The sequence below is a fragment of the Poromitra crassiceps genome (genome assembly GCF_964638095.1).
Source record: "Poromitra crassiceps genome assembly, chromosome: 5".
NCBI lineage: Eukaryota > Metazoa > Chordata > Actinopteri > Beryciformes > Melamphaidae > Poromitra > Poromitra crassiceps.
Window position 1 is genome coordinate 54,055,772 of NC_139642.1, and position 14,735 is coordinate 54,070,506.

At 43.9% G+C, this 14,735-nt stretch overlaps 1 protein-coding gene across 1 annotated transcript; it reads right to left on the reverse strand.

The window, feature by feature from the left end:
- Positions 1 to 7,472: 7,472 nt before the first annotated feature.
- Positions 7,473 to 9,107, reverse strand: LOC310777492 (tripartite motif-containing protein 16-like; the record flags this gene model as incomplete). The annotated part of the gene is made up of 1 exon (XM_083637831.1): positions 7,473 to 9,107. One exon carries the CDS (start codon positions 9,105 to 9,107, stop codon positions 7,473 to 7,475), a length of 1,635 nt encoding a protein of 544 aa, XP_083493957.1.
- Positions 9,108 to 14,735: the final 5,628 nt, after the last annotated feature.

Consider the following 14,735-nt stretch of genomic DNA (forward strand, 5'->3'; position numbering starts at 1 on the left):
GGCAGTCACAACACAACAGATACAGACTGGGCAGTGACAGCAGCACAGCACAATGGAAACAGACTGGGCAGTGACAGCACAGCACAATGGAAACAGACTGGGCAGTGACAGCACAACACAACAGAAACAGACTGGGCAGTGACAGCAGCACAGCACAACAGAAACAGACTGGGCAGTGACAGCAGCACAGCACAACAGAAACAGACTGGGCAGTGACAGCAGCACAGCGCAATGGAAACAGACTGGGCAGTGACAGCAGCACAGCACAACAGAAACAGAATGGGCAGTGACAGCAGCACAGCACAACTGAAACAGACTGGGCAGTGACAGCAGCACAGCACAACTGAAACAGACTGGGCAGTGACAGCACAACACAACAGAAACAGACTGGGCAGTGACAGCAGCACAGCATAACAGAAACAGACTGGGCAGTGACAGCAGACAGCATAACAGAAACAGACTGGGCAGTGACAGCAGCACAGCACAACTGAAACAGAATGGGCAGTGACAGCAGCACAGCACAACTGAAACAGACTGGGCAGTGACAGCACAGCATAACAGAAACAGACTGGGCAGTGACAGCAGCACAGCACAACAGAAACAGACTCGGCAGTGACAGCACAGCACAACAGAAACAGACTGGGCAGTGACAGCAGCACAGCACAACAGAAACAGACTGGGCAGTGACAGCACAGCACAACAGAAACAGACTGGGCAGTGACAGCAGCACAGCACAACAGAAACAGACTGGGCAGTGACAGCAGCACAGCACAACTGAAACAGACTGGGCAGTGACAGCAGCACAGCACAACGGAAACAGACTGGGCAGTGACAGCACAGCACAACAGAAACAGACTGGGTAGTGACAGCAGCACAGCACAACGGAAACAGACTGGGCAGTGACAGCACAGCACAACAGAAACAGACTGGGCAGTGACAGCAGCACAGCACAACAGAAACAGAATAGCAGGAAGAATTGATCAGTTACACGAAGGCCCATCAAGCTTTTCTGCTGATCACTGACATGCGTGGACAGAGATGGGGCACCCAGCCCCGAGGATTAGCAGGCTAACTTCAGTGCTAGCAGGCTGTAGACAGGCACCCACTGCATCTCTAGTCTGGGGCCAAAAGCTTGGCAATCTGCTCATCCGGTAAAAAAGCAGAAACTGGCTGCTGTAACTGTAAATACATGTGATGTTATCTAGCTATACAGCTACAGAAATCAAATGAACTAACACCATATAAAACCATCTTATGGGGGAACGAAAATACTGCGTCACACAAAGAGGAAACAGCGCCGAATCTTGGGCGGGTCTTAGAGAGAAAGTCTGAGCAACCACTAATGCAAACCACTCTCATAATAACTTACAGCCAAATATACTGATATAACAACACTTCCTTATCTGACCATATAATCACCACACGACAGATGCACTTTTTGTAACATGGCTTTAGCCTAAATAATGGGTTCTCTAACTCCCCCAGACTGGGACCCGACCGGAGAGATTTAGGTTCTTACGCCGGCACCCAGAGTTATGCAATGCACCCAACCTGACCACTGGTTTAAAGAATCAGGGCGTGCCATATCTGTGCATTTGATGAGGAGCAGCTATCAGCAGTAGGCTAATGGGAATTCTTTCCACTGCGATTATATATGGCGACTATATTTTTCATCCTTGCGTCATGCAAAGTTATCCTCACTTGTCAGAATGGGGAAAGCAACCCCATAGTCATGCCTCAGTATTGAGTTCAGAAGGCCTGTTGAATTCTCCACGGAGCATTTCTATCTGTCTTTTGTTGGGAGATTAGGGAGGCATGCGGCGTGGAATTGCCATCAGCGTATAGAGCCTATACACTGTATAGTGAAACCACATAGTGAAAGACTGCTGGGACTTCAGCCAGGCATGGATGCCAGGTGAGAGATTGGTCCGTAATCCTATAGGAATATTATATTTATAGATAAAAAAAATAGCGTAAAGCTTTATAAGATCACTATAAACATCAGCAGTACCACAGAGACACTAAAGTCCCTTTAGGAGCGTAGATCCATATAGCAGGCGTGTCAAACCAGAAGTCATGGAGGGTCGGTCGGCAGTATGCAGATTTAAAGAAAGTTTTCACCAGGACCAGTTTTCGGATAGGATTTCAGTAATTGTATTAAACCTGAAAATGGAGGTTTTTCAAAACAGAAAAATGTATCATTCAGATTTGAATTTGGTAATCCAATCCTACATTTAATCCCATTTAAATGTTGTTTTTGCTTTTTAGGTTAGGTTAGGTTAAATGTATTTGATATGGACATCACAGAGCATTGGAGATGTAACATACATGTATGCACAGTAAGAACCAGATACACAGCGTTAAGTGTTTATAGCGGAACGCTAATTTACAACACCTGTCCACAGGCGACTCCTACACCAAAACACAACCCAAAAGGACATACCCCAAAAAGAAGCAAAATCAAATATTAAAAACACAAGGGTAAATCTATACATACAAATGTATTGACTAGAAAGTCACTACAGAAAGTCATTCAAATACACCCCAGAGGACATACCCAAAAAGAAACAATCAAATATAAAACCACATGAGCAAAGCTATACATACAAATATTCAAGGATGTACATACAATACAGTACAATGTACACACGATGTACACACAATACAGACATAATACACAGAGTACCACCAGAGGTCTACAAGGGTATTAAGTGTGAGAACACAGTTCGTCTTTTAACCATGACTTAATACCCCTGTTAAAAACATTAAAATCGTGTTGTGTTTTCAGCTTAGTAGGTAGACTGTTCCATAGTTTTGCTCCTTTAACAGAGAAAACTGATTTCAAAACTCGAAGGCAAAGATTAGGAGAGTTTTGATGCCAGAAATCAGGATAATCTTGATCCCAGTGAAAGGATGGATTTGACATCAAATGCATTATGTAACTAAGAAACTGTGATGTAACGGAATGCAGGCTATGTATCATGAATATATATTAAAATGAATATTCAATGTTTTATTCATGAACAAAACCATCAAAACAACCAGCTGGATGATTAATGAGAGATTCTCTTTATTATCATTGTTGGCTGGACTGCAACAGCGGGGTCACCATCATCAAGATGGTGAGCTTGGGGTTAGAGGGAAACAGGAAGAAGTGATTACGCTGTGGGCCGGCTGAGGAATGTCACATGTTACAAAAAGGATGGACACAATGATGGAGGCTGAGATGTGTTATTTTGGATCCCACAGCCATTCCAGACAAAACCGCGAAAAATCACGCTCATTTCGCATAACGTGACCGGAAGCGGCTTGCTGGCTGCTTTGCTAACCTTTCATCCCCACTGGCATAGCTGATGAAAATGGCTTTTAACTGTATGCTGTGAAGAGTTGCCACTGACTGGTTCTATTTCAAAATATTCGCTTTGGCGTCTTGCTATTGGTGACATCTCATGGCATCCCTCATAGAAGCCCTTTCTCACTATATGCCCAATCCTGATTAGCTGGTGAAGCGTGACCCGGGGAGTGACCAACACTATATAACCCCCCTGCACAAGAGTGACGCGCCATTACTTCATCTCTTCTCACCCTGAAGCATATCTCGCGCCAACACCTGGTGCGAGATATGCTCGGCCAATTCATCTTTGGCTACTCTCCGCAAGGAAGTAGGTACCCGAGTTTTCAACTACTAGCCTAGCTTAGCCTCCGCGTTTTGCTTTGCTACTGATAGAGTTTTTGTCACCAAGAAACCCAGGCGTGTTCGTTGAATGGGAGGAAAACAGCGAGACTGGAGACTAGGACACATCCGACAACAGACAGGTGGATAAGTTTAAGTGCACAGTGACACGTTTATTTAAGACTAGCAGACATGAATGGTTATATCAAAGCTTTTATTAAAATTGGTACAAGTCACAAACAATTGAATGAACTCATCGATACATTTACCCAAAGAGGATAGAATGTGAAGTTCTCCCCAGCTTCCAACGATCGTTGCAGCAGTGACCTGTCATACCTCAACAACAAGTGTCAGGGGATGAAAGGGTGCCGAGCTCATCCCACACTGAGATTTTGTACAGTAAATGTGAGTTTCTGATTGGTCCTGAAGTCGAAAGCCAGGAGGAGTCTTGAGGCAGAGCCACCGCTGCCAAAAACATAATTTCCCAGAAGCCCTGAGGGGTGTGTGTGTGTGTGTGTGTGTGTGTGTGTGTGTGGGGTGTGTGTGTGTGTGTGTGTGTGTGTGTGTGTGTGTGTGTGTGTGTGTGTGTGTGTGTGTGTGTGTGTGTGTGTGTGTGTGTGTGTGTGTGTGTGTGTGTGTGTGTGTGTGTGTGTGTGGGTGGGTGGGTGTGTTTCCGCACAAAGCATCCATTGACACACACACCCATGATAGTACATTTCTTCTTCACAACACAAAGCATATTTCAAACTGCATTTTCATTATTGCTTAGAAAAAACATTACATACAAATATGATAGCTTAACCAAATTGCATAATGTTCATGAGAGTATATTACAGTCATACACATACACATTCTTCAATGACCTGCTATCTGCCAGGTCAACCTTCAGGCATCTTCCACAAAACAACTCCAAACAATAGAGCCTTGTACATTTTCGTGAGAACGTTCTCCCGTTTACTTTGTTCTAGAGATAACACCGCCAGCTGCGTCTGAAGACGTCATTTTAGCACATTGGGGTGCGAGAATAGATACAATATGAGAAGGCCTTCCGTCCCGTGTCCAGTAAACAACTCCTTTTGCTGGGAATCTAAATGTTTCTCACACTGACTGTACATAGCAAATCCATTGCTCATGGGCTCATGGCAACATGTAAATATGTATAATAAGCATATGGGCAAACATCTATAATCACTCTATTGATTAGAATATGGGCTGTCCTATAATCACTCTATTGATAAGAAATATGGACTGTCCTGTAAATATCAATACTACTTAGGGCAAACTGTTAGCCTGCCACTATCGAGTTTAGCTGAAAAGCTTTCTCATACCGGTGCTACAGTAGGTGCAAAACTTTTCTGGATAGCTTATGTGCATTGCCTTTTGTTTGAAAACGCAAATAGCTAGTCAGACTCACCTATCTTGTCATTCCTAGTTTGGACAAGTTAGGTCGACCTAACCACATGGCTGCATCCTATATCGAAAGCTAGGATGGATTGTCATGGAGTCCCTTTCAACTTTTAATTACCGTAAATTCCGGACTATAAGGCGCACCGGTGTATAAGCCGCACCTTCAAAGTTGACTATTTTTTTCTTATATAAGCCGCACCGGACTATAAGCCGCGGGTGTTTTAATGGTATTTTTTGTTTTTTTTTACAGTGCACACAGTGTCCGCGGTGTGGTGAAAAGAGGGCAAGAGAGGAAATTAAAACAGAAGTGGATTTATAGTTAGAAAGAGTGCTAAAGAAGAGAGAATTCCGTTTTTTATTTTTTTATTTTAGTTACTCACAGTACTATTGACCAGTCCAACTCAAAAGATATTCGGCAGTTTCACTTTGAGCTCTTGTTCCGCCGCTGTCCATCAATGGTTATGACGAGTCTCGCTGGGTACAGTACGCCAAAGCGATATCCATTGACTTTAACCTTTTCGATGATGCTGTTGTATGTTGCGCGTTTCTGTTGCACCAACGCGGAGAGGTCCTGCCGGACGAAAAAGCGCGTACCCTCCCAGGTGAGGGGCTTCTTCCCCGCAGCCTGGAGGATGAGTTGACGGTCGGGCCAGCGGAGTAGGCAGATGAAGATGGCCCTCGGTGGCAGGCCGGGGTCTGGACGTGGCCGAGGCGCCCGGTGTGCCCTGTCCACCTCTGGTGGTTTCTCGCCTTCCTTCAGGTCCAGGATGTAACACAGGATTTTGCCACGAAAGCGTCCATGTCACCAATCTCAGCTCCCTCTTTTACATTGATCAGGCGAATGTTATTTATTTTACTCCTGCTGATTAAGTCATCAACCTGCGTGTGCAGGGTTTCAAGTTTCAAGCTTGTTTTCCAGCTGCTCAAACCTCTGAGCGATGTCGGACTTAATCGATAGTGTTTCACGGAGTAAAAGTTTAGCCCAAGCCGTGTATCTCCAGCCTCCAGCAGGTGAGTCATTTCCTCATTCATGGCGGTGATTGCTTCGTCTTTTTCTTTCTGCTTACCTGTGTTGTGTTATGTTATGTTATGTTATGTTGTTAAAAGAGGGCAAGAGAGGAAATTAAAACAGAAGTGGATTTATAGTTAGAAAGAGTGCTAAAAAAGAGAGATTTTTTTTTCTTTTTTCTGAAAAAATCCATAGATAAGCCGCACCGTTATATAAGCCGCAGGGGCCAAAAAAGGCCAAAAAACGGGAAAAAAGCCGCGGCTTATAGTCCGGAATTTACGGTACTCAATTTTATAATTCAGAGTAATTTCCTCTCACCCACCTCAATGTCACCACCTAAAAGAAATAAAAATAAAATAAATGTCACCACTGGCACGTGCCAATATATAATGCCATGATATAATTTACTTATTTGCATCTGATCAAATACAACAATTTAATTTTACAAATGCGGCACAAAATAGCTGGACCTTTTTTAAAGAACAATTTTTATGGAACTTTTTTGCAAAGCAGATAAAAACAACAATGCACAGACAAGATATACCAATGCAAAAATACTGACAGACAGAAATTAGGAAGGGAGACAATAAACTAAGAAAAACAAAAAAAAGGGGGGGGGTGGAGTCCAGAGAGTTTGTGGCGGATAGCCAACCTTATATCCTTAAATACATGGAGCCAGATACTCCATGTATTATGACGCATGTCATACCGAGCTATGATTCCACATCCTTTTTCCAGGCTAGGTATATGAGAAACCCATTTCATCCTTTGAGGTTTAGTGGGACCCAGGTATTCAAAGAAGGGGTTTTGCTGGACTTAGTGATGAACATTTATTTAACTCTGTCCCTGTTTGCTTACTCTGTCTGCAATGCACTTATAAATCAAAAACTAACCTAAAAAAAAGTGGACCACAGATTGGGAACCATTGTAGTAGTATAACACGCATGCTCAAGAGGAGGCCTAGTTATTGCAATTGGTAAACAGACCAATATTTCCATCTACATAATTCACTTCATCCACACAATCAATCTGTTACCAGCATGTCACTGTGGAGCAAAACAATGAATCATCTCTGACGTATATCGAGTGAAACAGGGTAGAGAGGCCGACAGCGTGTGGAGGAGTTTGATTTGACAGTTGAAAAGTGGGCATGTCTGAGATGAGGGAGAAGAAAATTCCAAGCATGGCTGCCTACATGGGCAGACTTAAATGTTAATATACTTAGCCAATAATCATAACGAGCAGCTTGGACCAGAGAAAGTGCATTGTCAAATTTTGTGCAATTCATCCAATCGGGGAGGTGAAGAGTGGGAGACTACGGGCACTATCTGCAGCAGCAGTGTGTGATGCAGTCTCAGACTTTGCTGCTGGAATAAATCCTGTCTATTTGAGCTGACACAATTCAGCAGTGGCTCCAGTAGAATGATGAAGCCAGAGTCCAGGATGGAGAGGCTGCGTGAATGTGGTCTGGACTCTGTGGAGGAGAGTCATGGTTTCAGAGATGCTGTAGAAGGTCAGAATACCTGCCCTGTGATCCAGGTACACTCCTACTCTGGAGGACCGAGGGCCTGGGATGGGAGTGTTGATATTGTTATGTCTAAATTCATAACTTTTGTTGTAATAATATAATGCCCAAGATTTGTCATTGTTTCCAAATACACATTCACACGTCCCTGTTCTGCTAATATCCTTATATGAGACTGCTATTGAAACTGCCATTCCGCTCCACTCCACCTCCCAGTAACGACGTCCAGTCAGACCCTCTGTATTCAGGACCTGGTGCCTTTCAGTGAATCTATCTGGGTGACGACTCTGACGACAATACAACTGTTTTTCTGTCATACGTGTTGCTTTTCTGTTCCCCTCAGATAGTGACAGATATGTGTTTGCTGTGTTTGGATCCAGTGTGATTTGGTGTGCATATTTTAAGAATTCAGCTCTGGTCTTGGGCTCTGGTTGTGACAGCCATTCCTCTGTAAGAATGCCCTGTAGTTTATCTCTGGCCTCTGACACAGCTGCAGTCACATCCTCAAAGTTGCGCAGAGGGCGGATATTGGCTGAGTCTGTAGATTGACTGAGACGTGACAAAGAGGGATAACTGTGTAGAAAATGGATGTGATCCTCTGTGTGTGAGAGCTTCTCCAGCTCAGCATCTTTCCTCCTCAACTCAGTGATCTCCTGCTTCAGCTTCTCCTGAAGTTCTTCAGCCTGAATCACTTCCGCTTTCTGCTGGGATCTGATCTGCTCCTTCACATCCGAGCTTCTCTTCTCAATGAGATGGACCAGCTCGAAGATCTTCTCGCTGTCCTCCACTGCTTTATCAGCAGAGAGATTGATAGACTCCACCTCCTGTTGAAGCACCTTCACGTCTTTCTCTCTGCCCTGGATTCTCTGCTGGATTTTTTGCCGACTCACCCCGAGCTCTTTCTGTCTCTCAGTCCTTTCTGCTGCAGCTGAGACTGTGTTGTGGAGTTTATGTTTCTCCATGGAGCAGAGATAACAGACACACTGCTGATCAGTACGGCAGAAAATCTTCATTACCTCATCATGATGAATGCAGATGTTCTCCTGAAGCTTCATGGTGGCTTCAACCAGCGTGTGTTTCTTTAGTGGAGCTGCATCATAGTGATGGTGGAGATGCTGCTCACAGTAGGAGGCCAGACACATCAGACAGGACTTGATGGCTTTTAGCTTTCTCCCATTGCAGACATCACAGGCCACATCTTCAGGTCCAGCATAGCAGTGATCAGGAGGAGCAGCTTGCAGTTTCATCTTCTTCAGTTCCTCCACCATCTCTGCTAACATGGTACTTTTGACCAGGACAGGTCTTGGTGTGAAGGTCTGTCTGCACTGGGGGCAGCTGTGGATTTTGTTCTGATCCTCTTCACCCCAGTAGCTTCTAATACAGTTCATGCAGTAGCTGTGCCCACAGGGAATAGTCACCGGATCCTTCAGTAGATCCACACAGATCGAACAGCAGAATTTTGCTCCATCCAGCAGAATTGCTTGCTGTGCCATGAATGTCAGATAGGCTAGTTTCACTTTCTCCCAACAGATAAAAGTTGTGCACCGATCCAAACCAAAAATCAGTTCCTTTTGTTAATGTTCATTTGCTGATCTGCAGCGAATGGGCTGGTCAGGTCTTGCACTTCACAACATGTTGTTTACATCGATCTATAAACTGCCAGATCTGTGGGAACAGGAAATATGTTGTCAGAATTGAACTGGGTTTGATGTGATTCATTACATTTGTTCATCAGAGATAAATCTGACTATCGTCTCACCTGGGAAACCAGCAGGTCATGTGAACTCACACTTCATTTCGTTCTACCAGACCATCTGGCCTCAAGCCAGTTTCTGCAGAAACTGCAAAGCGTACGAGCCAATCAGCGACCCGCCTCGTAGTTGACATTGTAACCGGCCAATCAGGAACACCGCTAGCAAAACAGTAATGGCTGCCTCTTTGCCTGTCCGCCTCGAGGACTAACGTCAACGTTCGTCGAGTTTAAAGAGCCATAAAGTGCAGTTATTGCACTTTATACTTTGCACTATATACTTTATACTTTTAGACTCAATAACAACAATTAAACAAGTACAGTTGTCCGCTGTTGCAGAGTATGCAACAGTGGAGTTTCTCAGCGGAAAATATGTTTTTGCCGTTCTCCCAAGTGGATTTGTGTTTGACTGGATCCAATGCTGATTGGCTGAAGGAGTTGACATGTAACCCAGTTATGTAAAAAATAATAAGTTATATCAAAATGTTTGTGTGTGTCCTCCAAAGTGTTAAGAAACAGTGTTAAGAAACAATAAACATACTGACTTTGCCTATATATTTTTTATACACTTTTTGGTAACGCTTTAGAATACAGCCCGCAAATAACCCTGTAACTACAGGGTAACAAGATCTGTACTTATAGGGTAATTACAGGGTACCACGCATATACTAACAGGGTAACTACGGGGTACAAGAAGTTAATTTAGCCTGTAACTACAGGGTGACAAGATCTGTACTTATAGGGTAATTGCGGGGTACCACACCTGTACTTACAGGGTAACTATGGGGTACAAGAAGTGAATTTAGCCTGTAACTACAGGGTAACAAGATATGTACTTATAGGGTAATTACGGGGTACCACACCTGTACTTACAGGGTAACTACGGGGTACAAGAAGTGAATTTAGCCTGTAACTACAGGGTAACAAGATATGTACTTATAGGGTAATTACGAGGTACCACACCTGTAATTGCAGGGTAACTACAGGGTACAAGAAGCGAATTTAGCCTTTAACTACAGGGTAACAACATCTGTACTTATAGGGTAATTACGGGGTACCAAACCTGTACTTACACGGTAACTAGGGGGTACAAGATGTGAATTTATCCTGTAACTACAGGGTAACAAGATCTGTACTTATAGGGTAATTACGGGGTACCACACCTGTACTTACAGGGTAACTACATGGTACAAGAAGCTAATTTAGCCTGTAACTACAGGGTAACAAGATCTGTACTTATAGGGTAAGTACTGGGTACCACACCTGTACTTACAGGGTAACTACATGGTACAAGAAGCTAATTTAGCCTGTAACTACAGGGTAACAAGATCTGTACTCATAGTATAATTACGGGGTACCACACCTGTACTTACAGGGTAACTACAGGGTACAAGAAGTGAATTTAGCCTGTAACTACAGTGTAACAAGATCTGTACTTATAGGGTAATTACAGGGTACCACACCTGTACTTACAGGGTAATTACGGGGTCACGGGCTGTATTCTGAAGCTGTGTCAATTCCCCCACACTTACATAGTAACTACAGTGTAACTACAGGGGTGCGGGCTGTATTCTGAAGCTGTGTCAATACTTCCACACTTCCATAGTAACAAGAGTGTAACTACAGGTGCGCGACCTGTATTCTAAAGCAGGGGACCAATTCTGTACAGAGTACCACCCCTGTACTTACAGGGTAGTTATGGGGTACAAGAAGTGAATTTAGCCTGTAACTACAGGATCTTGTTACCCTGTAGTTACAGGCTAAATTCACATATTGTACCCCGTAGTTACCCTGTAAGTACAGGTGTGGTACCCCGTACTTACCCTATAAGTACAGATCTTGTTACCCTGTAGTTACAGGCTAAATTCACATATCGTACCCCGTAGTTACCCTATAAGTACAGGTGTGGTACCCCATAATTACCCTATAAGTACAGATCTTGCGGGCTGTATTCTAAAGCGTTACCCACTTTTCCTCTATTCACCTTATTCACCACGCCCACTTTTTCTCTCTTCCGCGTTATCCGCAATTGTATTTGTTCTTCCGGTTCAGCGCTAGTTGGTGGCCAATTTCAAAACAAAACGTCACTATGAATGAAGTTTGGCAACATTCACTGCTGCGAGGAGCCGCCGTACCCACCGTGTGGCTGTACCCGGTCGGCATTTAACGTTGGTTACAAAAGCACGTCGACAGTGTTTTCTCACTGCCAGTAGCCTACAGTAGGGTTTGACAGATAGCAGTCCGACCGGTCAGCACAGCCAGCCGTAGCCAGCCGTAGTCAGCCAGCCAGCAGTCCTCGCTGCTCGTTAAATAAAAATTTCCAAATAGGCGTTATTCTGATAAACTGGTCACATATTTGGAATGTTCTCATCTGAAAAAATATTAAAACTTTATAACGGTGTGTTTTTCTTACTTGAAAACATCTTTTTGGCAAGTCTAAAAATGACTACGGTAGGTGTCATCTACTTCCGTGTCTAAAACGGAAAGACGATTACAAAATGACGTCATACAGAAGTGTCCTTACATGGGCAAAGAATAAGGTGAATACACTGCCTATATGAGGCTCTAGGTCTGGGTTTTACAATGAATATAGAGAGACAGAGGGAGGAAGAGCCTCAGGTTCTCTTACCGTCCGAGGGGTTGATGAGCAGAGAGCTGAAAGGGCTCTGGTCTCTATGGCGTGAAGGTCGGCGTCGAGGAGAAGTCCCTCTCGATGTTTGGGCTCTCTGAAAGATGTATTCAGTTTGTCTCTGGATGGAGACTGGTCTCTCTCTCTTTCTCTCTCTCTCTATTTATCGCCACACCACTGGCCCTGTCCGATTGCGCAATGTTCACAACATTCGGAGACAATGTCAGGACTTGTTCCAGGAACGTTTGGTTCCCTGGCAACACTATCACATATTTGGCACCGTATATGTTATTCAAGACGCTTATATTGTCACAAGTCACAGCTCGAAGGAGCAGGAAAAAGATAACTCCTAATAAATGTGAAACAGAAAGCACACAAGAACAATAGAAATAGAAATAATATGAAATAGAGTCGGAAGGGGGGGAAATGAAAGAAATGTGCAAGATGCTACAATGGCAATGAAAGGAGCGAGAAGTAGCTGCACAGTTGTATATTGTTATGCATCTAAACCCCATCTAAGCCCTTATACACTCTAAACTTTCCAAACATTCCAAGAGACAGCCAAACAAAACACAATGTTTATTACCGATTTATGGCTAGAAAAACATGACACAGTGGTGATGAGCTGCATCTCAAATGAGGTCTTCAGGTCGCCCGCTTTCAGATGCTGTGTACCACGTGCAGTACTTGCATGTGGTGTATTGCTACTGCTACTACGACCTGCACTGAAAATGAATTCCACATGCCTAGCCATGTGGTGTGGTCATAAAAGAAACTTGAAACTTGATCTGGGATCTGTTGACCTGCTATCTGACCCTAAAGATCCCCTGTCCCCCGTAGACTCAAGAAAAAAGGCAAAAATGTATGTCTGGTTGGGAGGGGCAGAGTGGGAGAGGTTAATTTGGTAAGAAAATGAAAATAGGAAACAATAAGATGCTAATTAGGCCTAAATAAAATGTACTTGTTTTTATTTGAAAGTCCGGTGTTATGCTGAGACTTGCAGCCCTGCCACCATATGCATCCCCACCTCACGGGAGCATATTGTAATGATTTATATGGCAACGTAACTGTTTAAGAATGATATAATCTTCTGTTAGACGTGACCTCCTGGCCAGGGACTCTTCTGGCTCATGGAGGCCGATGCTTAAAATCCGGGTCCAGGTGACCTCGAGGCCTGGGGTCTCTCCTGGCTTATGGAGGGGGATGCAAAATCACTGTGGTTTGTACCTGCTGAGATTTCCATCCCTGTTTTTAAGTTAAAACAGCCCCAAAATAGGGTGGGGATGCAACTCTCGGTGGGGATGCGGAACTCTAGATAACACCGGCCCCCACAGTGTCTGCTTAGAAAAGTTCTTGCCCTTGGACAAATGTAGTTGATGACCCCGCCTTCCTTAGACTACAACCAGATGCGCAGCTTGTGAACAGGCAAGGCAGGCAACTGTTTTGGGGGCACAGGCCGTCAGGGATCTCCCGAGGGGTGACAAAGCCATGTCATTCCCTGGCCTGGATGAAATGCAATGACATGGCATTACAGTAACCTCCCTAAAGTGGCCCCATGTCATTCCTGTCAAACTTGTTCATGTACATTCTCTTGAATTGAAAGTGAAATGTACAGAACATTCAAGAGAATGTATGTGAGTCATGCAAGTTTGGTGGGAATGATTCACGGGCATTCACTGTCAATTCAAGAGAATGAATGTCATTCATAGAAGAGTTATCAGGAAGCCCAAACAGAAAGAGGATGAGGAAAAAGAAAGCAAGACAGTGGAGCAGATAGGCCTACTGATTAAACAGATAACTGAATGCTGTTATTTAGTCTAGCCTTAATGCAATTTGTCTGGTGCACAAAATGATTAATTTCGTCAATAAGTTTTTGGGTTATTTATTTAGGTTTTTATTGTTCCGTTTTTTTATTGTTCTTTAGCTATATTTATATTTTTTCATGTTCTTTATATGTACTAGAAATTTTGCCTGCTCATTTCTATGGTGTAGTCACTGGAGAAGATGCGTCATGTTGGGCACACTTTTTGGGGGGGTTTGACCAAACCTATGCCAACTCATGCACTTACTGCGACGCACATCTGTGTCCCTTCAGTGCGGCAGGACCAAATGGTGACCTGGTCCTGGTCCAGATCTCAAGTTGCCTCAGTTGCACCGGTCTGACCCCTGCAGGGAAGGATGTATGACATCACTGCTGATGTCACAATTTCTATGACATAATCAGTATGTCACTCGAGCACTCAATGATGTCTTGGGTCAATGCGGACAGTCCTGTTCATATAACCAAATTTTGTTTGTTTGTCTCGGCTGATCTGGTTCCCTCTGGGCATGTTTTAGGAAAGATAATGGAGACATTTACAAGCGAGCGCATTGGTGTTCATAAAACGTAAAATAGCATTTGGGGATTTTTTCTTTTTTTACTACAATAGCGTTACTGATAAAAGTGTATTCACCTTCATGTAGAAGAGACAGTCTGGCTTGAGAGACTAACAGGAAGTGTAAACACAATCGGAAATTCTGATTGTGATTACACTTCCTGTGACTCATAAACCTAATCTGACTCATGTGAGTCAAACTAGGTTTGACCAGGTGAGTCAGACTAGTTTGAGCAGGTAAAACCACCGGGGTTTTGAACAGGAAGTCGTGACACAATGGGTTAAGTGGGCGGGGCTACATAAGGTGTAGGCCTACTGCAAACAATATCTGAGGATGCCATGTCTGGCAGTGACTAGTAGCCTACCT